At 34.0% G+C, this 25,983-nt stretch overlaps 1 protein-coding gene across 1 annotated transcript in view; it reads left to right on the top strand.

Moving 5' to 3' along the window:
* LOC129229753 (glycine receptor subunit alpha-1-like) overlaps window positions 1–25,983 on the top strand; it is a gene marked incomplete in the record, with an annotated part of 110,076 nt that overhangs the window by 4,030 nt on the left and 80,063 nt on the right. The window contains 2 exon segments of the mRNA XM_054864123.1: window positions 1,225–1,325; window positions 20,945–21,012. Of these exon segments, the coding sequence (XP_054720098.1) occupies window positions 1,225–1,325; window positions 20,945–21,012 (169 nt within the window).

Raw genomic sequence — 25,983 nt, forward strand, 5'->3', positions numbered from 1 at the left:
TAACTCGGGAATCGTCATTATGGATATTTCGCGTGTCTATACGTTCTTAGGCACTTATCCACGTGTGGTCGAGTCGAAAAAAAAAACCTCAATATTCATTCGGGAGAGAGTAAAGGGGAAATTAAGGTCGATTTTTGAGTGAAAATTGTTTCACGAATACAATACTTCCTTTTTTGTAAAAGGAAGTAAAAATGGAGATGTTTTACATCGATGGGTTCAAACTATGATAACAGTTATTTTTTTTACATTACACTTGGGATCAATTTTTTCTGTAATGTTGTTCACAATGTGTTGACTTGTTTTTTTTTCAAAAGTTTAATCAGGCTAGAAACATCTGAGAAGAAAATAAATTGCTGTTGTCTGTGTTTCCTGTCCCACTGTAATCACTCCATACCCTTATATACCTGCTATAATCCAGCTTGCCAACTGCTAGATTATAGCAGATCTGCTGTAATCCAACACTTGCTATTGAAGATTATATAAATGTTTATTATGCAGGAGTAATTTCAGGTAAATAAGAAAGTGCATGGTTACAACTAATCGTAATAATAATTTTTAAATTAAAATTGCAAAAAGAAAAATAGTGAATATGTACAGATCTATGAATACATTTTCATTGAAAATATATTGACATACAACAAGGACAGTGAAAATAAAATACGCGTTTGTAGCATTCATAAATCATTTGTTTCAAAAATACGAATTTGATGTAAGGTTTTGGCTCATAACAGGCAGAATTTTAAAAGAAATTTCATAAAACTTCTATAAAACTTGGCAGCGTTTAAGAGAATTACTCTACTGAAGTTGGAAATTAATACATTAAAAACTAGATAAAATATGAACACATAAAGGTTTTTCTCCGCGTATAAGAGAAAAATAGTACCATCATAATTTCGGAACCAGGTGCATGGGCCAACTTTAAAAAAAGTTGGATATAAAACATTTTTTACTCGTTATGAAACAAAAAATTGCAAAGCAATTGCATTATTTCTGAAATATGTACTCCTATTTTTATAAATATCTGTGATATTTTCACAAAAATCTAAAGACGAATAATATTTGTTTAAACAAACTAGGTCTGTGAAATTTACAGCTTATTTCACGTTTCCACCGCATCTTGAATCTTAAAACCACGAATCTGAAAAACGTTGCAAAATATTTGATGTTTTTCTCAAGTAGCTGAACTAGAACAATGTGACTAAAAGTATTTCTTATTTCTTGCAGGCATGACTGTGAAGGGAAATTATTTGGCCAAATCCCACCACTGAAGTTTCAAGATATAGTCCCTAGTCACTACGACAAACTAGTGCCTCCAACCATAAATGGTATGAATTTTCTGTTCGCTATTTAAAGTGACTGTTGTATCGTAAATGTAAATTAAATACTCAATACTACTGTTAACCTCGCCAGAACATGCAGTAAAATACTCACACCAAGGGGGAAAACACTTTTTGTTTGTTTTGTTTCATCAAAATTTTCTTTTTTTCTTTTTCAGAAAGTAATATTATTTTGTGTAGCGTTAGGCGTTTAGAATAAATAGTAGGTAAATATTTTCAACTAAAAAAACATTTTAAACACATTTTAATTAAAATAGGTGGTGGGAGAAAAATTATCACACGGCGAGTTCTCAGGTCATTCATTTTGACGCAAGCTCAGCAGAGTTTTCAAATAAACTGTCAAAAGTGTTTCAACTTTTTTATTTTTTAATTTATGATAGTTTTCAATTGTGTCAAAAATAAGACATGTTTACAAAACTAACTTGCTCAATTTTCACACGCAAGAAGTAAGCAGTCAGGTCTTGAACTTTTTTTACAATTCCTATTTTCTTGGAGTCCTACAGACATCAAATAGAAAAAAAAAATCAGAAGATGAAAAACCTGGAAGCCGGAAAAACCAGTGGATTAGTTATAAAAAAAAAAAATCATCATTTCTGTCAAAATTGCTTAAGTGATTTCCAAATCTCTCAAACAGATATCTAGCTTCCTGTTGAGCACACATTCTCTGATTTTTTTTATTCTTTATTTCATAAACTGATATCCAGTAAAAAATAACTGATTAGTGGAAAGTGGAGTATTACTCGATATAAAGTAAAGGAGTAAGCTTACAAAAAAGAGCACCAGGGGTGCCCACAAGGCGGAATTACGACGCAAGTTGAGCCATCAAATTTTTTTTGAGGGGGGGGGAGGGAAGATTTTAAAAAATTTTAAACGTATTTAATGAAATTTATTTATTTACTTTTTTATTTAAAAAATTTATTTTATTTTATTCTGTTTACATTTTATTTCATTTTTTTTTAAATTTGTGTGTGTGTGTGTGTGTGTATGTATGTAATTGGCGTTGCAAAGAACTTTTCTAATAGAGTAATTAAAATAATTAAAAAAATAAATTAAAATTAAAAAATTAATTAAAAAATTAAAAATAGTAAATAAAAAAAGAGAGATAAAAAATGAAACAATAAAAAAGGGAAAGATTGTTGAAAAACATTTTTTTTGGGGGGGGGGGGGAATTTGCGCCATTGAACTTGGGGGGAGGGGGAGGGGAGAGCATCCCTGATGAATACAGTAAGTTTTTTTTCTGCTAAAAAACTCTGACTGTTATACTAAAATTAGAAGGAATAATCCGAAAAGTCAAACGGTTAGTTTGGCAAGAAGAGAAAATGTCGCCAGAGGCACAAATTATGGCCTCCCATGAAGCTTCGCAGATCTTGTCCCATGAATTTCCATAAATCATTAGTTAATGGCTTCCGCTGCTTTCAACTATTCTTTGGGGTATTCTCATACTGACTGAAAAAATAAAGTACGACTTGGTTTTCTATTCTGAAACGAGCGATAAAAGTGTTGGATTTCATTAACCTTCAACAAATCAGCCCCGAAATGTCACTCAATGTAATTTGAAGCTTATAATGATGTGCTACTATTAATTGAATCGCTTATTCGCCATTGCACACCAGTTATGCGTTTATGTAATGAATAGTTAAATATTTTTTAAGAAGAGTTCTATATACATGATATCAGGAAAATAGAAGTGATATCAATTGACACGTGTTAGACACTCATACTAAAATAAAAGGTGAGAAATTTAGTGCAAAATTTTCATCATACTAGAAAAGCCTCTGTAAGCTCCTATTTTAACTAGTCCCTAGAAATTTCCATTCGTTTAAGTTCCACATTTCCTAAATAAACTTACAACCACTTAAAAACACTAATCCCCAACAGACTGCTGCCTAATGCTGCGCAGGTTATTTAGATTGCAGCATTATTCCCTGACGGAAAGAACCTGTGGTCACATGACGCATGTGCAACAGTATCTCGTAAATAAATAGGAATACATAGATTTAAAATTGCCATAAAAGTAAAAAAATACGTTCCGATATGTTGTCAACAGACTAAAACTCCCCATTATAAAAATTAAAACAGTTTCCAAATGAGAACATTAGTCCCCAAAAATCTCCATTACAATCACGACATTTGCCGCTAAATATTCAAACTAAAGTGAAGACAACAATTCTTCAAAATCCTCACCAGACCAAGGAGAACAGTTCCCAAAAATTGTCTATCAACTGAGTATAACAGTCTTTAAATGCAGGCCTGCGGATTCGGAGTCGGACTGATTTTGGAGTAAAGGAGTCCGAGTCAGCGCGGCGTCGGGAGTCGAAGGCTTAACATTCCAAGGGTCGGAGTAGGTCATTGTCCCAAACTCTGCTAGTGCCTGCAGAGTCGGAGTCTTAGTCAGAATGATTTTGGGGTAAAGGAGTCCGAGTCAGCGCGGCGTCGGGAGTCGACGGCTTAACATTCCAAGGGTCGGAGTAGGTCATTGTCCCAAACTCTGCTAGTGCTTGCAGAGTCGGAGTCTTAGAATGATTTTGGGGTAAAGGAGTCCGAGTCAGCGCGGCGTCGGGAGTCGAAGGCTTAACATTCCAAGGGTCGGAGTAGGTCATTGTCCCAAACTCTGCTAGTGCTTGCAGAGTCGGAGTCTTAGTCAGAATGATTTTGGAGTAAAGGAGTCCGAGTCAGCGCGGCGTCGGGAGTCGAAGGCTTAACATTCCAAGGGTCGGAGTAGGTCATTGTCCCAAACTCTGCTAGTGCTTGCAGAGTCGGAGTCTTAGTCAGAATGATTTTGGGGTAAAGGAGTCAGTGTCGAAGGCTCTGAAATTCTCGGAGTCGGTTATTTTCGCTCCTACTCCGCTGTCCTGCTCAAATGTCCCATCTGAAGGAGGATAGCAGTTCCTAAATAAAATCAATGACACGTTCCCGTTAAGAATACCCATTAGAGTAAGGACAACAGTCCCTGCCTCAAAGTGCCCATTAGGATAAGGTGATATGGGGATATAAACGGAATGAGGTGGTTTCCTTCAGTCAAAAGTACTACTTTTAGTTACTGAAATTGATAGAATGAGTGAAATAAATAACATGGACCCAGAAAATACTTTCATTTTCCCAACAGTTATTTTTTAATTAATTTTTTTAAATGTCCGATTTTGAAAACAAGCCGTGGTCTTGATGACGTCACAAATGATGCAATTTGGCGCATCTTTCTACTACGTTTCTACGTTATGATCATCAAGCAGCGAATTAAATATTGCGCTAAGGCCGTGGTAGCCTGATCGGTAGGGCATTGGACTCGGGGCCGGAGGGTCTCGGGTTCGATCCCCGCTGGTCGAAGACCCACCGTCGTCATTAAAGGGGACTGGGCAACGTTAAATATGCTCGTGGTCTCAATGTCCTCCAAGTGAAACGATACCTCTGGGGGTGCTAGCACCAGGTAGCTATTAGCTCTTGGACTAGTTCTAAATTCTCATTAACTGTTCGATCCGGTGATGGTGCTGCCATCTATCGGTATATAAAAATAATGGAGGCAAGGCACTTAGTATGCAGTCCTCGACATAAATACAGTTGTAGTCAGTTGTGACTCTTGAATAGAATAGAAATATTGCGCTCTACGCTTGCTATCAACCATATCGTTGCCAATACACCTGAGTAAAGATGCGAATCAAATATTTTGCACTGTGAATGGCAACACTGACTGGCATTTTATCATTTGTGATGTCATCGGCAGAAGCATAAACAATGAAAGCGCACTGATTTAAGTAATTTTTTAAAAATATTAAACTTAAAGAAATTATTTAAAAAATGGTCAGATCCTATGTTTTTAAGCATGCTCTTCCAGAAAAAAATACTTTTGAAATTTTGGGAACGACCCCATTGCTTGCAGTTCCCAGGGTTGGTAAGCGTTAGCGAGCAGGAAACGGCAGCCTCCAGCAATGAAATTTAAAACGATGTGTTTAATACAATATGAAACAGATTTAAAAATGCTGCTAAGTAATATTAGTTGTTAAGAAAAAAGTCTACAAAAATAAAACAAAGTACAAAAAAATCTAATTAGTCTTAGCAAAAAAAAAAAAAAAAGCAGAGATACATATATACTGATTTTACGTCGCCCGAATCTCCGCTTTTCCCGCATTTCACGTTTTTTCCCCATCAAGTCCCAGTTTTTCCGTATACTAATAAAGATAACTTAACATGGATGAAAAGTTTGATATTTGTTAATTGCCCACATTTTACATACGTACTGCACTTATTATTATTACGTCTCAGTTAACATTTAAAATGTTAGCAACAAGAATTTTATCATTTAACTAGAAAGTCGCCCGTCAAGGTATGATGGGTGAAATTGCTTCTACTCTTCTACATTCGAACGATACCATTGCATGTTTGGTGATATTTTGATAGATAAAATTTTAACCCTTGCACAAGTGGATTAACTGGATTAACCCTGAACTCCAGTGGGTAGCGTTCATATTGTTGACCATTTTTTCATTTCTTCATTCCCCTGAAATGACAGTCTTACCCGTAAAACAGTTAAGTGACCGGATTGAGTTTAGCCTGGTCACAACAAAGATTTTTCCGTGCATGTCAAACATTACCAAATCATATTATCAAATTATCATGCCGTGGAGCAAAATTTTTAAAGATTGCTTGTATTATTATATTCTTTGATTTTCAGAGGTTGTTTTTTCTTGACTGGAATGGAATACATGTGCCCCCCCCCCCCTCTTTTACAAAATACTTTTTAATAAGTGTTAATCACAGATTCTTTTACTGCTTTCAATGACAGGGTCTTTTCGTTGATTTAAAAATAAGCCAACTGCAGCTTTAAGATAATATCTTCTCATATAAACGAACTTTATTTTCAGTTTAGATTACAAACTACTGTCAACAAAAGAGACTTGACTTGCGTCGGCCATTTTTTAACTTTCATTTGAACTAGAGCGAAATAATCAGATTGTTTTTATCCTCTAGGGCGCCAACCACTTTTTCTTGGTTTGAATCCAAAATACCTGAGAAATTCCCAACCGCCGCTAAGAACTCGCCTTAAACACTTCAGATTAAATTTAGTTTTTTTTTTCGTTCGGCAAAAGGAGACACTAGGACCTAGCTTTGTAAATTTGTTTGTGAAAAATGCACAACCCTCCTTTTTTTTTTCTTACTAAAATTCAAGATATATCGTTTTCAAAGTTTTGCGATTTGTAACATCAACTACTTTCAGCACAGATGTCGCAACTATATGAATCAATTTTGCGTGACATAATAGAAGTTTGTTACTTTATTTCAAATATAAAATTTGATCAATATTTCCGGAAACACATTTGGTCAATTTGGACTTCAGTGGAATTCTCAAGCAATAAATACATTCAGTTAAGAAAATCAATTTCTAGGGTACAGTTCTCGATTACCACATCTCGAGTTCTCAAGCAGTGAACTTCTCGATCTCGATTATGTTAATCGCTCTAGCAACGGTATTTCTCTGGAGATTTTAGGATCGAATGAACCTCTCAAATAGGTGACACAGTTGCGAGCGTGGGGGGGGTGGGCAAAACTGAATCATTTTCGCACACAAAAGGAAGGGGCGACGGCGAAGACTGCGCCATTGACGTTTTTGATTAACACAAATGTTGATCTAGAGTCCCCCGAAGTGGCAGGAAATATTGTCGCAGACAGCGGCATTGAAATTTTCATTTTCAGAGAGTGTTTTAAAAGGTCTAAAATAAATGCGATAATTTTTTCAAACACATTCACAACATTTCTACTTGCCTATTTCTGGGAAAGTTTCATGTAATTTAGCGACAATTAAGAAATCTTTCTCCAAATTAAACAAGAAGTTCTGTCTAGACGAGCCTACTTTCCCGTATACCCATACTACTTTCTAGTACCTGATCAATATTCTCAAAAATAGCTAAAATCGCAAATTTTTTCAAACATATTTTTAAAATACTTTAAGCTGATTTCTAGGAATAAAATATTCCTCACTCATTTAAAAAAACTAGATGCGTAAAAAAAATAGCAGCAACTTTTAAACAAAGCAGTTAATACACTTTTTTCCAATAAAAAAATCTTTAACAGCTTTCAAAACGAAAAAATAATAATTAAAATTAATAAGCTCATTAAAATAAATACTTCATATCAAAAAAAAACTAGTATGTTGTGGCCATAACGAAACTTTCTTCTATATCTTTCTTATAATTCTGATCCCACCCCATGCTTAACGAGGAAGCAATATTCCCAACGAAAACAAAATTACACATGCCAAAACTTGATGACCATCCCAATTCCTGATTTATCTCAAAAGCAAAGCAAAGAATGAAAATTGAAAATTATTTTAAAAGCCTTGCTTAAAATAATTACAAACATTTATCTGTTAACAAACACAAGATGGCAACAGTTTAAAATTTTAAATCATTGAGATAATATTTCCGATCATTTCCATACAATTAAAATCACGAGAAATACGCAGACGACAATCTATTACGATTTATCTTTCTTATTGTTGCATTAATAAAGCTATTTTTATTCGCTAAAAAAATAATGATAATAAAAATAAATCAGCACCTCTTGGCGCGATTGGCGCCAAAGTTGAACCAAAGCCTGTTTACATATGGATTCACATATATTCCAAATTTCAACCAGAACGTAGCATTACTTCTTGAGATAGGGCACTCACAATGGAAAAAAAGAACGGGCGATTGCGCTACCCCGTTTTTAGCTGTTGACACCAAAATAAAATCAGCTCTTATACCCACTAAGGGCAACTTGCCGATAAATTTTTCTTTCATTCCGTTCATTATTTCTTGAGATACAGCAGTCACAGTTGACGACAAAAAAACGTTCTATAGCTCAACCCCCGTTTGAGTTATTGACACCAAAATTGAATCAGCACCTGTTCCTGTTACTGGCAACATATGGACCAAATTTTGTTTGATTCCGACAGTTACTTCCTGAGGAATAGCAATCACGCGTAACTCAATAAACGTCCCATTGCTCCACCCCCCTTGGATGAATTCGCGCCAAAAACCAATGTGCACAAGTTCACATAGGGGCACATATGTGTACCAAATTTCGTTCGATTTCATGCGGTAGTTTTTGCTGTAGAGCGGCCACAAAAAACTGGTCACACACAGACGTGACACAGACACACACACACACACATACACACACACATACACACACACATACACACAGACAGACATTTTCCAAAAATAGTCGAAATGGACTCAGCACACCTCAAAACGTTCGAATCCGTCAAAATTCGAAATTCGAAAATTTGCACGAATCCAATACTTTCTTCTATATATTAGATATAGAAGAAAGTAAAAAAATCGTATCTTTTTCCCCTGTTGCCAAAAACAATTTTTTAAATGAATTACTGCACTTACCAAAATAAATAAAAACAATAAAATGTCAACTTAAAGAAATAACATTCATTGTCATTAAAAAAAAAAAAAAAAAAAAAAAAAAAAAAAAATCGTCTGCGCATATCTTTGTGTAGAAACCATAAATGACTTCGAGTTTATTTGCCGAAAACTGAATACCTAAATTAAAACTTTAGCGTAAAAATAAAAACAAGTCAGATCAACAATAATTATTTCACAGTCAAAACCATAGCTGCGGAGTCGGAGTCAATCTCATTTTGGGGTAAAGAAGTCGGAGTCGAATATCTAAGAATCAGAGTCAGTCATTTGTCCTCCGTGTATAAATTTTTGCCAAAGCTACGAAGTCGGAGTCGAAGTCGGGTAGTCGGAGTCCGATTAATTGTCGGGCATAGGAGTCGCAGTCGGAGTCAAGTGCCCCTAAATTCTCGGAGTCGAAGTCTGTAGTTTGGCGTCAAGAGCTATTTCCAACAAAATTTGTTTAAAAAAAATCTGCCTTCAAGTACGGAATCTACATTGACTTTCAGTTTCCCCGTAGGCGCTAATGTTAAGGGATTTGAACTGTTCAAAATTGAACGGAAAATTGTTCAAATCAAAAAGATATTTTATATACAAGTTTTTCATCAAAAGCTTTTTCCTACAAAGTTTGTTTGAAGCAAATTCGCCTCACAGTTCGGAATTGCTTTGAATTTCCCCGTAGGCGCTAATGTTAAGTTTTTTTGAACTGTTAAAAATTGAATAAAAAATAGTTCAAATCAAAAAGTGAAATATAGGAATGAGGTGTCCTCGCCGAGATCTTTCGAACAAAAAAAAAGTTTGTTCGAATCGGACTATTCATTCAAAAGTTATTAGGGGGAACAGACAGACCGACAAACATTTTCTTTCCCCATCTCAATACCCTAACCGTTTCCAATTTTTAATTTTTCAATATTTATTTAATTATTTTACTTATTTTTGACTTTTTTTTGTTTTTTTTGCGATATTTTTTAAAATGCATTAAGCCTTTTTTCATGCTTTTTTCTTCTTTTTTCTAACTTTTACTGGGAAAGTAGGCTAAAAACACGCTTTCGGGAGTAGTTGAAACAAAGGTTTAGTTTTTAATTTCTAACCCAATCATTCGCAACATTTTACATTCAAACCTGTGAAATTTTCTGGAACTATACGGAACCTCGACCCCCTCCCGTCCCCAGTAAAAACTCTTCAAATATGCATACAAAAAATCATTTAAATCATTAATAAAAATTATTTTAAAAGTTTTTTTTTTTAATTTTTCAGTTTTAAAAATGTTTTGTCAACTCAAAATTTTCTGAAATTTCGGATCAAAAACACCTTTGGGTTCGCACATACAGTGGTATTTTTAATTGTCATAGACTTGGTTATAGAGGTTAGAGACTGAACAGTTAACTTTCTTTTCAAGTGTATCTCTGAATGTTTTGTTTTCTAATCTTTTTTAAAGCTAGTAGTCTAACTTCAAGTGCGTTATCACAGTTCACGCAAATTGCAGAAAAACCGATTCTCGTTCCCAGTATTTCTACGTTTCTAACCCTATGGTGGTGCCTCTTAGTTTCTTTTAGACTAGAATACGGTTGTACAATATTACTTTTTAATAAAATTGTTCAGTTATTTTTGTTTACGTAGTAGTTAGAATTTCATTTTCCAAAAAATCTTAAAAATGAGAAAATTTTCTACTTTTACACCCGCCGTTACTCTGTAACCGTTCACTTAACAAAATAATGCTTAGGACCATTTTGTTCGTAATTTAGTGTAGATTATTTTGTATATTGCACTTTTTGCGCTAAACGCCATAGTTTTTTAAATATTTCCAAAAAACTGATAAAAACTACTAATTTACCAACTTCTTCCCCTCTCCCCCCAAAACCCGACGCTGAAAACGGTGTAACTTTTTACCAAACAATATGTGGACAGTATACAACAATTTGGAGTTGACGGGAAACTTTTACTTTGGATGTTGAGGTTCATGACTAATTGCACTGTACTATAAGTCACAATCCATTGGATAAATACGAATAAAATTATCGGCTGCAGAAATTAATTCGCGTGAAAGATCTCATTGATAAGAAATTAGCTGTTGCCATTTTTCTTGAGTTTGAACAAATAAATTCTTTCTTTATTGTTTTATGGCTTTTCATGCAACGGGGGGATTTAAAACTTTTTCTATTTGATATTTTTAGCGATTGATTGATCTTGCAAACTGCGTGAGTACGAAATTTGAGTATAGTCACGGCTTCACTTGATACCTGGACCGATTGTTATGAAAATTGCTATATATATATGTATTTTTCCACGGAGAAGGTGCATAATATGCTCATTGAAGCCACTCGCCAGCAGGTGGCACTGCAGAGTAGCAACTTCTGCCCCGTTACACCGATTGTCATGAAAATCAGTATAATGATGTATTTTTTTGTTGGCGTAGCAACGCGCGTCGGGTACAGCTAGTTTAAAATAAACAGAAGGGGACGAGCTATCTTGACGAAACTTAAAATGGACATGTGGCCTACGAGGAGATAAGCAAAGATTACACATTCAAAACATAAGATCGTTTTATTTGGAAGTTATGACACAACAAAGGTTACAAAACCGTAAGTAGTATAGCCTCCTCTGGTAGGTATGCATGCCTAAACACGGCGTGGCAAGAAATGAAGTAGGTTACCTATGACCCCTGCCTAAGATCATGGTAAAATAAGTCAATATACTTATCATAAAATAAATTTTGGTGACTAGCATACCCTTCAAAGTATTCCATTTAAAATGTTTCTTATTTCTAATCAAAAAACTGTATACAGGGTGTTCCGTTTTAACTTGCAAGACCTTTATTTCCGCAACCGTTAGTCCTAGATGTATACTTCCAATTGAAGAAATGTTCAAAATCAGATGCAAGGTTAAGATATTGAAAGTTTGAAGTGAAAATAAAAAGGAGTCAAAAAATACAAAATTTAACTTTTTATGCGGGCCCCAGGTCCCCGAACTTATGTTTAGGGAAATAATCTCCATTGAAAACTATTACTGACACAAAAAATTTGAAATTAGTACCACCAATTTTCAAAAGAGATATGAAACGCAGCGTTTTATGACTTACACCACTTTTCACTCCACGTCAATTTCCCCTTTTTGGAGAAAATATAGCGGTTAACAAGTGTTTAAAACTATATGTGTGCATAGAGTGTGGTTTTTCAAATTGTTCGAGGTTTTATAGTGTTTTTCGGTATCATGGCATAACATTTGCATTTACTTTTGTGTAACAATAAAAAATATAAATAACTCGTTTTTCTTATTTTAACGTCCTGTCATTCTTTTGAAAGGGCGTTAAGTTCCAACCCCATCTTCTGTATGGTCCCTTAAAACTTTAAACGGAAATATCTCCTTGAGTTTTGGTAGCAAAAATGTCAAGTTTTTGGGTCAGTAATAATTTTCAATGGAGATTGTTTCTCTAAATATTAGTTAGGGGACCTAGGGCTCGTATAAAAAGTTAAATTTTGTATTCTTGACTCATTTTTATTTTTTCTTCAAACTTTCAATATCTTAACTCTGCATCTGATTTTGAACATTTTTGCAATTGGAAGTATACATCTAAGACAAATTGCGAAAATAAGGGTCTTGCAGGTTAAAACGGAATACCCTGTATAGTACTAAATATGGAAATGCACAGATAATGTGGGATCAGAGAATACTGAGTGACTTCTTAATTGTCATCAAAAGGAGATGAAAAGCTAATGTTTACTTATCAAAAAATAAATGAACGAACAAATAAGACAAAATAAAAATCAATTAAACTGACGTTCGTAAATCGAGGTTACCGTTAAAAGAGTTTCGAAAAATCAAGTTTCTACTGCACTTGAATCGGTGTAGTTTTAATATGATATTTATGACTGTCTGACCATCAAAAGAAGATGAAGAGGAAACGTTTACTTACCAAAAAAAAAAAAAAACGATAATAAATAAATAAATAAAAAATGAATAACAATGAATAAGTAAAACCAAATAAAAATGAAGGAAACCGACGTTGGTTAATCGAGGTTCCGGTTAAAAGAGTTTTGAAACATCGAGTTTCTACTGTATTTCATTAGGTGTAGTTTTAATATGACATTTATTAGATGACAGTGAGTTTGCTACTTACCACCAAACACATAACTTGCAATATTGATAGATTGGCTAGGAAACATTTATTTTATATACTTCCTCCTGAAAGTAAATAACGGTCATCAATCCACTTTCTAAGTCGTAGATAGACATTTTTATAACTAGAAAGACATTATCGTGGGTGATACAATATCTGATAATCGTTGCTCAAACGATGGAAAAAATATCTCCCCCATCATGATGTGGGGTTTGATCGCAGTGACATCATAAGTGAGGTAAAATTACGCTTGATACATAAAAATACTCTTTACCTGATGTCTTGACGGAATAAATGGTAGTTCTGTTGAACTTGCTTGTTTAGGAGTCACGATGAAGGTAATATTTATGAAGAATCATATAAACAATGAATGAAGTGGTGTACTTTGTCAAATGTGCAAAATCTATATTTAAACAAAGCAAAGAATATGTGTGTATATTACAGGGTGTTCTGTTTTAAATTGCAAAAACCTTTATTTTCGCAACCGTTTGTCCTAGATGTATACTTCCAATTGCAAAAATGGTGAAAATCAGATGCAGAGTTAAGTTATTGAAAGTTTGAAAAAAATAAATAAAATGAGTCAAAAAATACAAAATTTAACATTTTATACGGGCCCTGATCCCCTAACTAACATTTAGAGAAATAATCTCCATTGAAAACTATTACTGACACAAAAAACTTGACATTTGTGCGACCAAAACTCAAGGAGATATTCCAATTCAAAATTTTAAGGGACCATACAGAAGATGAGATTGGAATTTATCGCAATTTCAGAAGAATGGCAGGTTGTCAAAGTAGAAAATCAAAGCATTTATATTTTTTCATTGCTATTCAAAAATAAACGAAAATGTTTTGCTGTGATATGCAAAAACTCTACAAAACCTCGAACAATATGAAAAACCACACTCTATACACATATAATTTTAAACACTTGTTAACCGCTATATTTTCCCCCAAAAGGTGTTATTGACGGCTAGGGAAAAGTGGTGTAAGTCACAAAACGATGCGTTTTATATCTCGGTGTATATTGGTCGTACTAATTTCAAACTTTTTGGGTTGGAATTATTTTCTAATGGAGATTATTCCCCTAAACATAAGTTAGGGGACCTGGAGCCCGTATAAAAAGTTAAATTTCGTATTTTTTGACTTATTTCTGTTTCCACTTCAAACTTTTAATATCTTAACTCTGCATGTGATTTTGAACATTTTTGCAATTGGAAGTATACATCTAGGACTAAGGTTTGCGAAAATAAAGGTCTTGCAGATTAAAACGGAACACCCTGTATATGTGTATGTATGTACACTGCTTGACAATTGCTAAGGAACAATTACGTTTTTGGGAATAGTTTAGAATAGATAATGATTAAAGAAACAGAACGAAATATATAGTTAGTAGGGAGGATATGCCTTTATTATAAGCACAAAATAATAGATATTACTGCATCAATGAAGTAAGAACTTAAAAATAAAAAAATAATCCTACTGAAATTATTTTCATACAACCACAAAAAAAATGATCTAGGTCAGAATGATGGAGACATGAGTACCTTAATATGATGTATGATTACCAAGGACACTGGTGCACAATTTACATCTGTTTTCCATACTCCCCACTAATTATTGAGGAGTGCTTGGGGGATCTTTTCCCACTCCTCTCTCAAGGCGGATTTGAGTTCTTGTACTGTTCTGGGAAGGACGGTTCTTCGTGCAACACGTCTGCCAAAAACCTCCCAGGAAAGTTCAATTGGATTTAAGTCGGGAAAGTAAGCAAGCCACTGCATACGGAGAATGTTTTCACTTTGCAGTGTGTCTGACACTTCAATGCTCTAGTATGGCCGTGTATCGCCGTCCGTAAAGAGAATGTCTGGACCTACAGCCCCCCTAAAAAGACGAACATGGTCCAGCATAACATATCTGCAATACATTTCCGACGCATCGCTTTCTTATTCAAAAATGTGAAGCGGTGTTCTGCCCTTGTGCATGATGCCTCCCGACACCATGACGCCTGGGCCGTACCGATCACGTTCGCAAACAAATTTTTGTGCATAACGTGTTCCACGCTCTCTCCACAGTAGTTGGTGACCAGAATCACTTGTCACACTGAAACGAGATTCGTCAGATAACATCCCTCTAGACCAATTTTCATGATTCCGCCAACATGTTCCTTACACCAGCGTAATCTCTCTCGACGATGGCGTGGTTGAACTTGGATGCAACGTACGGGCTTTCTTGCATACAAACCGACATTATTTACTCACCGTGAGATGGTTCTTGCAGAAACATGCGTACAGGTAGCGTTTGTTCGATTTGCAACTATCTGTCCAGGAGTGAAATTTCTGTTCCTTTTAGCCACGAGGGCTACATAGCGATCCTCTGAAGGTGTGGTGCTCCTACCACGACCCCCGTCATGCTTTTGCAAGAAATTTCCACCTTCAGCGGCCGTCTTTAATCGGGAGATGGCACTTTTTTATGCACCCATTGCAGCAGCCACAGTGGTGACACTTTGACCTGCTTCCAGTCGTCTAACCGCTCGTTCACGATCGTAGATACTCAAATGATGTCTTACTGACATTTTACTCTTAAGTATTTCAAGAACCAAACAGAATTTCAGAGAAAAACCTTTTTTAACATCCAGCACTATTTTCGTTAAAAACTAAACAGCGTGAATTTTCGTACGAATCTTGAGCGTGTATGCACTGTCTTTTATACAGATAACGAGTCTTGGTCTACCACGCCATCTGAACTTGAATTTATTTCCATTGGCCAGGTGGTTGAGATACAAATTTGCATAAATCACTTGTTCCTTAGCAATTGTCAAGTAGTGTATATATGTGTGTATGTTTCTTATACAAATTCACAGTTTACGTCGGATCTCGACCAAATTTGGCAGGGAGGTATTTGGGCATCCGAGAATTAACGTCGGGGGTTTTCAAACGCCAAAAAAAGAACCGAACCGTTCGAATTTTAATTTTAGAGCCCGAAAATGGCATTAAATGGTTTTTCCTACTCGAAATAATTATCCGACCAGCAGTTCGATTTTGGCGACATTCGAAAGCCTGCAAAAAATACCCTAAGAATCGAATTAGTTCCTTTGAATTTCCAAAGAACCAAGGCTGTAAAATCAGTGGGAAAAAATTCAAAAGCATTATTAAGCCTAATGGAGCAGAAATTCATGTCGGAAAATTATCGTTTGCGCGATCACATTTTAAATAAAACCATTCAGAAGGTTGTCAGTTTTTTCTTTCGATTGTGACTAAATAGAATTTTGTTTTTGTTCGAGGTAAAAATTTACCCTTTTGATTATTATTTGGCGATTTATCTCCCTTTTTTAAGGATTTTTAGGTGTATTTATGGAGGGTTGCGTTGAATTTATTCAGGAATTTTTGGTTTGCCGTTTTCTTTCCTAAAGAATGAATATTTTGACGGGAAATTTTGAATTATTTTTTTTTCTCTAATTGAACCCTGATTGTTGAAAACGCACCACTTGTCATAACTTTTATTTTCGAGATAGACCGTGCAAAGTCGGGCAATGCAGCTAGTGCATTTAATAAAAGAAACATAGTAATTGATAACAACAAGTGTCGTTAATTTTTTTTTCTTTCCTTTTCCATATTTTCCCCTGCTATTTAGAAAATGTTTTAGATTATGAAATTTTTTATGTGTTCTGGCCTGCGAGAATATGAGATGCGTCCCTCGGCTAAAAAAAGCTTGGGTACCTCTGGTTCACTGGCTCTGGTTATGGCGGATAAAAGTAACAAGTACTTTTAGCATAGTGCTTTTGAATTGTCACTTCTCAACTAGAACGGTGGCTGCTATAAAACACTAACATCGATTTCGATTCGTTATTTACCCATTGTAATATTTTCTGCTTCTAAAATAACTACAACAGTTGCCCTTCAAATCCCAAAATATTCACAAAGCCGATTTCCTGTAACTTAACGCCAGGTTTGTCTCTAAATAGATTTCTTTTTCTGTGTGTGTCACTGCTGACTTCAAACTGCTGCTTCCAATCTTTTGCTTGATCTTTGAATTGACAGACGGTTCTGACACTTTTTTTTGTTCATAAATCCAGGGAGCGAAAATGACGAAGAATGTTCCAGGCAATTAGTTAGAAAAAAATCCTTTTGTCCTTATTTTTAGAAGCAGAACATTTGAAATTCGGTGCCCTTTTTTCGTTCAAAATTTTGAACGAAAATTCAAAATTATAGTTTCACTTTATACTTTTTTGGAGGGAGGGGGCGGGGAGTGGGGGAATACCACCAAGGGACATACAGAAAACCATTTTAGGTGGAGGGGGGGGGGATCATGCTGAAGAATGACTCCCTCCCCTCCCCATGAACGAACCTACGGTTTTGGGTACGAAAAATTTCTGAAACTGCTTCGGGGTCAAGAAAAAGCGCCAAATCGGCGAGAAAAAAAGCACTTAATTGGGGATAAACTGTTGCAAATTAATTTTATAAACAACGAAACGAAGTTCGTTGTTGTTCAAATATTTACTTTATAAAATAATTAATGAATTAAAAGATACTGTAAACTTTTACATTGAATGCATAAAGTGTTTGAACACAATGCGGACGAATATTGTTGTCGACGGTTTGGGAAGGGGGGGGGGGGACAATGGCGGGAATCGAACCCACGACCTCCGGCGTAGAAGACGAGGCGTCTACCACAGAGCCACGGAGGCCCCTACAATTAGCTTACAGATCCCAATTTTCAAGGCTGAAATTAAGCAAGCATAAATTTTCAAATAATACAGGTTTTTGAAGCTTTCTTTGTTTCAAGTCAACACGTCATCAGTTTAAAAGCGTTTTTTTTTCCTCTACATACGTGTTTAAAATTATTTCAATTTCGAGAACACAAGCTTGCAATACTTAGAGCAGATGTAAGGTAAATATTAGCTATTCTCTCTTTATACACAATAAATACATTTACATATATTGGAATCATACGCAAAGGGAATACAGTTCTAAACAAATACGGATAAGTAACATATATATTTAAATTTCAAAACGTTGCTCTTCACATAAATTTATAAACTTAAACACTTTAAAAGTTTTTCGAATCTTAAGACTTTTCTGTAAGCCCAGTTCGCACTAAAAGGCATGATATAAAAAAAGTATATGATTTCTTGATTGCAACACTGAAAAATTTCGGTTAATCTTAATGTTTTTACAATTAGGTTGATTCTAAAGCAGTCAATAAAATCTAATTTGAAAATTTGAGAGAAACATACGCGGTGTATTGCTTTGCACGGATATTTTTACTACACCACTCATATTTCTTCTCTCAATTTTTAATTAAAATCAAATGAACTGCTTTAGAATTTCCTGCATATAAAAGTATTAGGATTAACTACAATTTTTGAGTGCAACTATGGGCCACCGGGGAACAATTCCCCTTCCTCTTCTTTCCAATTAGATTCCTTTAGAAGAAATCATGCATTTATTCACACTTTTTCGTGCTAACCAAACCAACAGAAATAGTCTTTAGATTGAAAAAAAAAGAAGTTTTATATTTTATCCTAGTTGTGTGCTCATATATTAACAACTGATCCTGTTCAATGCCAGAAGCTAGATCCTCTTTTTCAATGTAATTCACAATAGTTTCATAGGTTCAAAGTTGTTGGAGCACCTGAAAAGTTTCCAAGTGCAGAGAAGTGCAAATCGGAAGCAATTGCATCACAAAAAATGTATCAGGGATCCGTACATTGAACAAATTACGTCGAACTTAAACAAACAAATTTGAAATATTTGAACTTGGAAAACCGCCAGCAGGTGCTGGAAGTGATTGTTTGGGTTATACTTCAAAGTGTTGTCACTGATAAATGACTCTTGGAAAGACACATATAACACTTCATTCTTCGAAACGCGAACAGTTAAAACGTTTCATGAATGAGATTTATTTATCGCAGGGAATTAATACAATAAGCCTCCGTTAGCCAACCTGATGCTTGGAAATTGTTCACAAAGAGCCTCGACTCAGTTAACACTGTTGAGTTTTTAGACTTTGTTTTATCGGTGCGTATGTTGGAAAATGGTTACATTTATGCCGAATGAGAAACAGTTAGTTAGTAATCAATTTTGCACATTTAAATTAAAGAACCATAAAATTATAGTTGGCTTTCCGCGCGTGACTTACTCTACTAGTGAGCTAAACCTGAATCTTAAAATGACCATGAAAATTCTATTAGGAAACAAAATTGAGATTTACCAGTTGTTTCACCTCGATTGAATTTTGGTTTATATATCCTAGCTATTAAATTTCATCCATTTCATTGCACATTCTGTGTACATGGATAAAGCTCAGTTGTGACTCACACCACACGAAAAGGACGTGATACATTGTTTTAAGTACACAAACTCCAGTTTTTTCCTCTGTTGAGTAAACAATTTTTTTTTAGATGTTTGTAACTTGTAATTTTATATTTTGCAACTAGATTAATGAAACATATAATGGGGCCGTTTCCAAAATTTTAAAAGTATTTTTTTCTGAAAGAGCATGCTTAAAAACATTGGATCTGACCATTTTTTTTAATAATTTGTTTAAGTTTAGTATTTTTTAAAAAATACTTAAATCTGTATGCTTTCATTGTTTATGCTTCTGCCGATGAAATCACAAATGATGAAATGCCATTCAGTGTTGCCATTCACAGAACAAAATATTTAATTCTCATGTTTACTCACGTGTATTGGCAACGATAGGGTTGATAGCAAGCGTAGAGCGCAATATTTAATTCGCTCCTTGATTATCATAACGTAGAAACGTGGTAGAAAGATGCGCCAAATTGCATCATGTGTTACGTCATGAAGACCACGCCTTGTTTTCAATATCGGACATTTTAAAAAATTAATTAAAAAATAACTGTTGGGAAAATGAAAGTATTTTCTTGGTCCATGTTATTTTTTAATTAATTATTATTTATTTTTTTTTTGCTTAATGTATCAATTTCAGTGACAAAAAGCACTACTTTTGACTGAAGGAAACAATCCTATTAGACAACCCCTATTAGACCCCTTATGATATTTTATATGTGACTCACACTACATGACCAATGTGACTCACACTACAATTCCCCTAAATATTTTTATTGACAGTAAAAATACATACAAAAAATGCGTAAAAAACGAATTGTTCTAAATTATGCATAACTATTAAAATTGAATCTATAGTTCTTTTTAGAAAAAATGGACATACAGGTAAATCCACAATTCAGTGTTATTGTGTACTTTGGCATGGAATTAGTCAGTTATAACTTTTGAGTTGTCCAGTAAAATTTATAATTTGTTTGGTGGAATAAAGCAAAAAATGAAAGTAATTATCACTTATGACTTTCACGGCTTGAAAATGCTTCAAAAAACTTAAACAAATTCCGAACTTCGATGAAGCCCCAAATTGATTCAAAACCTTTTTTTAAATAGAAAAACAATAATTAGCTTTGTTTTAGACGAGTGGTGCCCAACCTTTTTCTTCCCCAAGAGCCGCACATCATATTAAAATCATTCTCGCAGGCCAGAGCACATATTTCAAAATATTTCATTATTTTCTGAATAACATGGGGAAATATGGAAAAGGATAGAAAATTACATTTATTGTTATCTATTACTTGATGCTTGTTTTATTAAATACATGTTTTTCAGAAACTAATTTCTGAACATTTGAACTCTTCATTTGGGACTTTGTCACTAATAGTGCTTTTCGATTTGTAACATTGAACAAACAACGGGCCACACGGATCAGCTTCGCGGGCCGGATGTGGCCGTAGGTGGGGCACCACTGGCTAAAGCATATCGGTTTCGATTCCGATAGAGATAATAAAAATTCTAGATAACTTTTTATCCATTCTTTTTTCATTTGATTTGAATTTCCTTTTCGTTTGATTAAAACTATAATAGCTCTTTTTCATCCTCCATCTGTAGTTTTCAACTGCTTCATTTCCTTTTGAATTCATATGTATTTTTTTTTAAATAATTATTTCTGTTTATCTCTATTTTTCTATGCTTGTTTACGATTCTTTTCCTCAATGTATTTCATTTTCTTTTAAGTGCAAAAAATTGAAACATATAATCATGGTGTAAACACTTTGCAATTGGAAACGTTTTTTTCAGACGAAGCTGCAGTGGTGCACATAAAAATAGCTGTCCTGAACATCAATTTTGTAGACGAAGTGAAACAGGTAAGCAGCATTGGAATTTCTCTTTCGCTTCACTCAAAATAATTAATCAGAAAATCAAAACCGCACTGTTTCAGCTTTTCACGGTTGCGCGGCCTAATTGCGAAGTTTAACATGCAAGGTCAGTTTACGTTGGCTAACGTCCTTTTTTTAAAAAAAAAACTTTTCACGTTATCGATTTGGCAACAGTAGTCACTTCCTTTTTTTCTTGTACTGACTTCATTCTTAATTACTCTGAATCGCAGATTAAGATAAAAATAATGTGGCTATCAACATTTAAATGCGTTTTCTCTTTCGTTCGACATTTTCATCCAATTGAAACTTAAACATTAGTAAGGTTGAGGCGACGATTTTTTTTAAGTGACTAATATCATACAGTTCTTGTAGCTTACAATCAGGGGTGCCCGGATGGGAAGTCACTGTGACCTCCCACAAATTTCCTTATTCGACAAATTTCGTCTGAAGGTTCGGAAAAAATATCATCATTCGGCGAAATTCGGAGTTCCATTCGACAAACTTTGATAATAATTTTACCGAATCGAATTCCAATCGGCGAAGTTTGAAATCACTTGCGGCAAATTGAGAATTTCCGCCCTCCCAAAAATTTATGTTCGAGACTCCCGTGTTTACAATGTTCTCTATTACTTTAAGGGAAAAAAGGAAATATTATCAGTGGCGTCACTACGAGGGAGGGCGGGGGAGGCGCACAGTGGGGCAAGTGTACGGAGAGCTTGGACATTTCAGTAAAACCAATTTCTACTTAAAAATGTGATAATATTTTGTTATTTAAAATGTAAAGATAATCAAATACTAAGTCATTAGTGAAAAATAAAATATTTAATTAATATTTAAAAACAATTTTTAAAGAAATATGTAACAGTATTTTAGCCAATTTCCATTCCATCATCTTCAAGCAAATTCTTCACTTGTTGTGACATTTCGTGGTGCAAACTGCAAATCTTTGGACTCAAATTTGAGATAAGAGGATCAGAATTGATTAATAAATTATTAAAAACGTCTCTATTGTTATCTATTCTGCACGTTTTCCTTGAATGCAATTCCCTATACGATCGAAAATACTTATGGTTTGCCTCTTAATTTCGTCTTTGTCGTATTTGTAATCTCAGAACCAAGTGTGTCAATCCATTTTTCCAGAGCCAGGTCGTAATCGGTAAAAGGAACAGAATTTGTCTTTAAAAAAATAAAAAGGTCACGGTTGGTTTCGAAACTCATCTTTCACCAGCAAGTCTATGGGGTCAAGCACCGATATCATTCAAGTTTGCTTACCAAAGCGAGCGTACACTAGAATTCGTATACACTAGAGTCATCGTTGAATTACATTGTTAAGTACAAAACTTTAGACTGCACAAAAAACGTATTTATAGATCTCCGAATAGCAATTATTGATAAGCGAAATCTTTAGAACATAAACAACAACTCTAACTAATGCCAAGACATATTTAGAGAATATCATTAAATGAAGCATGAGCAGACGATAGATTAAAAATTAAAGTTAAATTCATTTTTTATCACAATGTTTTATTTTTTTCGTTTATGGCTGTTTAATAACAGACAATATTTTAAATTATTTTTTAATGACTTTTTACAACTTGGCGTACACGAAAAAAAATCCGAAGCGTCACTGATTACTTTCGGATATTGGATAGCTTAACTCGGGGATTCTGACGATGATACTTCAGAATAAAAGATGAAATTTTTAGGCATGATAATTCCTTCAGAATTTATTTTGGATAAATCTGGTGAAGTATTAAATGGATATTTAAATTAAAAAGTGTTTACTTTTGTTTGTTAGACAACTTGCTGGACTAAAATCAAAAGTAAATAACTTTTAATGCTCTAAAAAGTAAATAGCTTGCTGTAAGTTCTCTAATATAGAATGTAATAAAAGAAATTAAATGTTTATTAAAGACAAACGTTTGCTTTTTGAAGAAAAACACTTTTCTTGATATACATGTATAATATTTTGATCTTTTCAAAATATGCCTGCTCCTTGTATTCATTTTTACTCATTTTGTGATGTGTTTGTTATTGTGTACATACAATTTATGAGAAGTATTTTTGGGAGATTATTGTGTCTTTTTCGTCTGCTGTCACTTATAACTCAAAATAGTACCAATTTTTGTAGTTCCCGAAATAAGCAAACGAAACCATGCTTCTTAGCATCTCATATGATTTTGTCCCACAGTCTACAAATGACACAATGAAACTGATTCCTCGAAGTATTTAATTGAAATAATTTGCAATAAAAAGTAAAGAAACTGAAAACTGTAAACATGTTTACTTGACTAAAGTGAAAAAACCAACGTAAATAATACGTTTCGTGCAACGTTCATTTCGTATTCGTTTCGTCGTCCTCGTAGTAAAATATTTACTTATCTTTAATTTTCAATATCTTTTGAATAGGCAAGTTTAGGCAAAAACTGAAACCGGATTATGAAAGCTGAAACTCTCTACAATGCTTGGGATATAATAGTTTTGTTAGCGTTTTTTAGCGATTTTCGTAATTCAAAAATACATTCAAAATACTTTGAAAATTATCTCCAAAATTTTCGTATTTTCTAAGAAACGTTTTTGGCTGTTTTTCTTATTTATTACGAGTGCATAAAGCCCAGCATATCACACTATTAAATTTGAACAGTTCTTAAACAAGTTATCTAATGTTTACTAAATTGTCTTCTAACGAAGTAACTAGTTAATTCTTCGAATTCAAGGTATTATCTTCGGGTAATAATGTTAAAAACTAGTAAGATTAGTGGGAATATGTTCTTAGTTTATCAATACAACAGTAAAAATGCGAAACTAAATGGTTTAATTTTCCGCCCAATGTCCAAAATTAACATTAGGCTGCCCCACTGTGAGGCGGTCCGCCTCGGGTGTCACCCGTCTGGGTATGACACCCTAAGTGTAATTGCAAGTTTTTCAGAAATATGCACCTAAAATACATTTTTAAGGCTACAAATTTAAAAAATTTCCGAGAGTAAACCCCCGGACTCTCCATTTTTATTTTATTTATTTATTTATTTATTTTTTGTACGTTAGCCCACTTAAAATTTCGCAACAACATAAATGCAGTTCGTGAAATACACCGCCAGCTCAGTCATTTCCAGCCGAGGACTGCAGTTTCGTGCTTATTAGCACTCTACTGAATAAATGCAGTTGTTTATGAAAATTGCATGAATATCAAGTTTTAATGTTTCCATATTTTTTTTCTTCTTTTACTACTATAAATTGGGGGGGGGGGGCATGACACCACAAATTACCGCCCCGGGTGTCCCCCATGCTAGGTACGCTACTAATATTATCAATCTAACTTCCTTCTAAACTCTTAATACTAACGCTGGTGCAAGCATCAATATCCGTAAGAAATAGAGGCATTTAGTTATTTTCTAAAGCATGCAGTTATTGGTTTCAAAATCTATCTAATAACGCCACTAAAAATGTGGAAACCTAGATTTAAAACTTTTTTTCCAGTAATTTTTTTACACCCTTAAATTGAAATTCTTCGATAAAAAATCGCCTATTCACGGAAAAATGTGAAGAATTTAATTCTATCTAAATTAATTTTAGCTTTAAAGCCTCTAAATATCCGTATTTTTTGCTCTATCATTTCATGGATTAAATGTGGTGAAAATAAAAAGCTGTCAAAATTAGTGCCTGTCAAAGTAATTGAAAGGGATTAGCCTGTGAAATAAAAAGTAAAGAAAAACTATGTTTTATGCACTGTTATTACAGTCAAAATTTCGTGAGCTTAAGTTTAAGTAATGAAAGCGTGGATACTACTTAAGCTCACATTTATCTTCTGGTGATGCGAAAAATGAAGCAGATGTCATTCAAAAGAAAAAACACATGAAGGATTTTTTTTTAACTCGAATGGTTAAAAAAGTTTTTTTTTTTTTATATTATAGCATTTCTCTTCCTAACTTTCAATTTTTTCATTGCGGAATCCCATCAGTTTTTACCAATACTCCACTAAATAATAAATTCTATTTCGGAATATTATTGTGAGTGGTGTAGAATAAGGGTAGTTAAATTGGCGATTGGTGACTTTTTTTTCTTTCGACCTTGGCGTAAATAAACATATCATTCACCTCGCCGTCATATTTTTTCTTCATGCTTAAATTTCATTTTTATGGAACTTTTAATCTCCTTTTAAAGGTTCTTTTCATTTATTTATAGGAATATTTTACATTTTAACTGAGTTTTTAATGATACAGTTGGCGGATTATTTTGCATTTTAATGGAGCTTTTCCTTTTGATGCTACTATCTTAATATATTTGTTTGGACTATTATTTCACATTTTAAGTAGTGTTTTTATTTGTACATGTATACGCGTTGTCGTATTTTCCTTATTTCTTAGTATTAAAAATTTTTTTCGGCTGCTTTTTTACATATTTAAAAGGTAATTTGATAATTTTCAAATAAATAGTTTCCATGTACCATATAACTTTAACCAAACATGGTGACAAATAGGGGGGTTGCCACAGTTTCAGAATACCGCCAAGAAGGAATAGGAAATTGTTGTTTCCAATAGCGATGAATTCATTACAGCGCCAATGTACTTTTCTATCCTCTATAATTAAAACAAACCTGACCTGGCAGGCTCGTAATGCTTTGGTTATTATCTACGTAGCCTTCACAATGCTGCAAGGTTAATTTTGACCCCAAAATACCGTATTATCCCGCATTATATAAACCGCCAAATCCGGGGGTCACCAGATTTTCAGTAACACTCTCCCGGTCCTTCCGGCATGCTGGAAAAATTGAGGTTAGGAAAAAAAATTAAATTATAAAAAAGTTCAGCTTATAAAAATGAATATAAGTTCTATACACACACACATCTTAGTAGTATTAATAAACAGTTTAATTTTGTAAAAATATTTGCTAACAATATCATTTGTTATTTTAACAAGAAAAATATTGTTTAATTCCGAATAATTTTATAAAAGTTAAAT

This window comes from Uloborus diversus, chromosome 9 (assembly GCF_026930045.1).
Source record: "Uloborus diversus isolate 005 chromosome 9, Udiv.v.3.1, whole genome shotgun sequence".
Taxonomy (NCBI): domain Eukaryota; kingdom Metazoa; phylum Arthropoda; class Arachnida; order Araneae; family Uloboridae; genus Uloborus; species Uloborus diversus.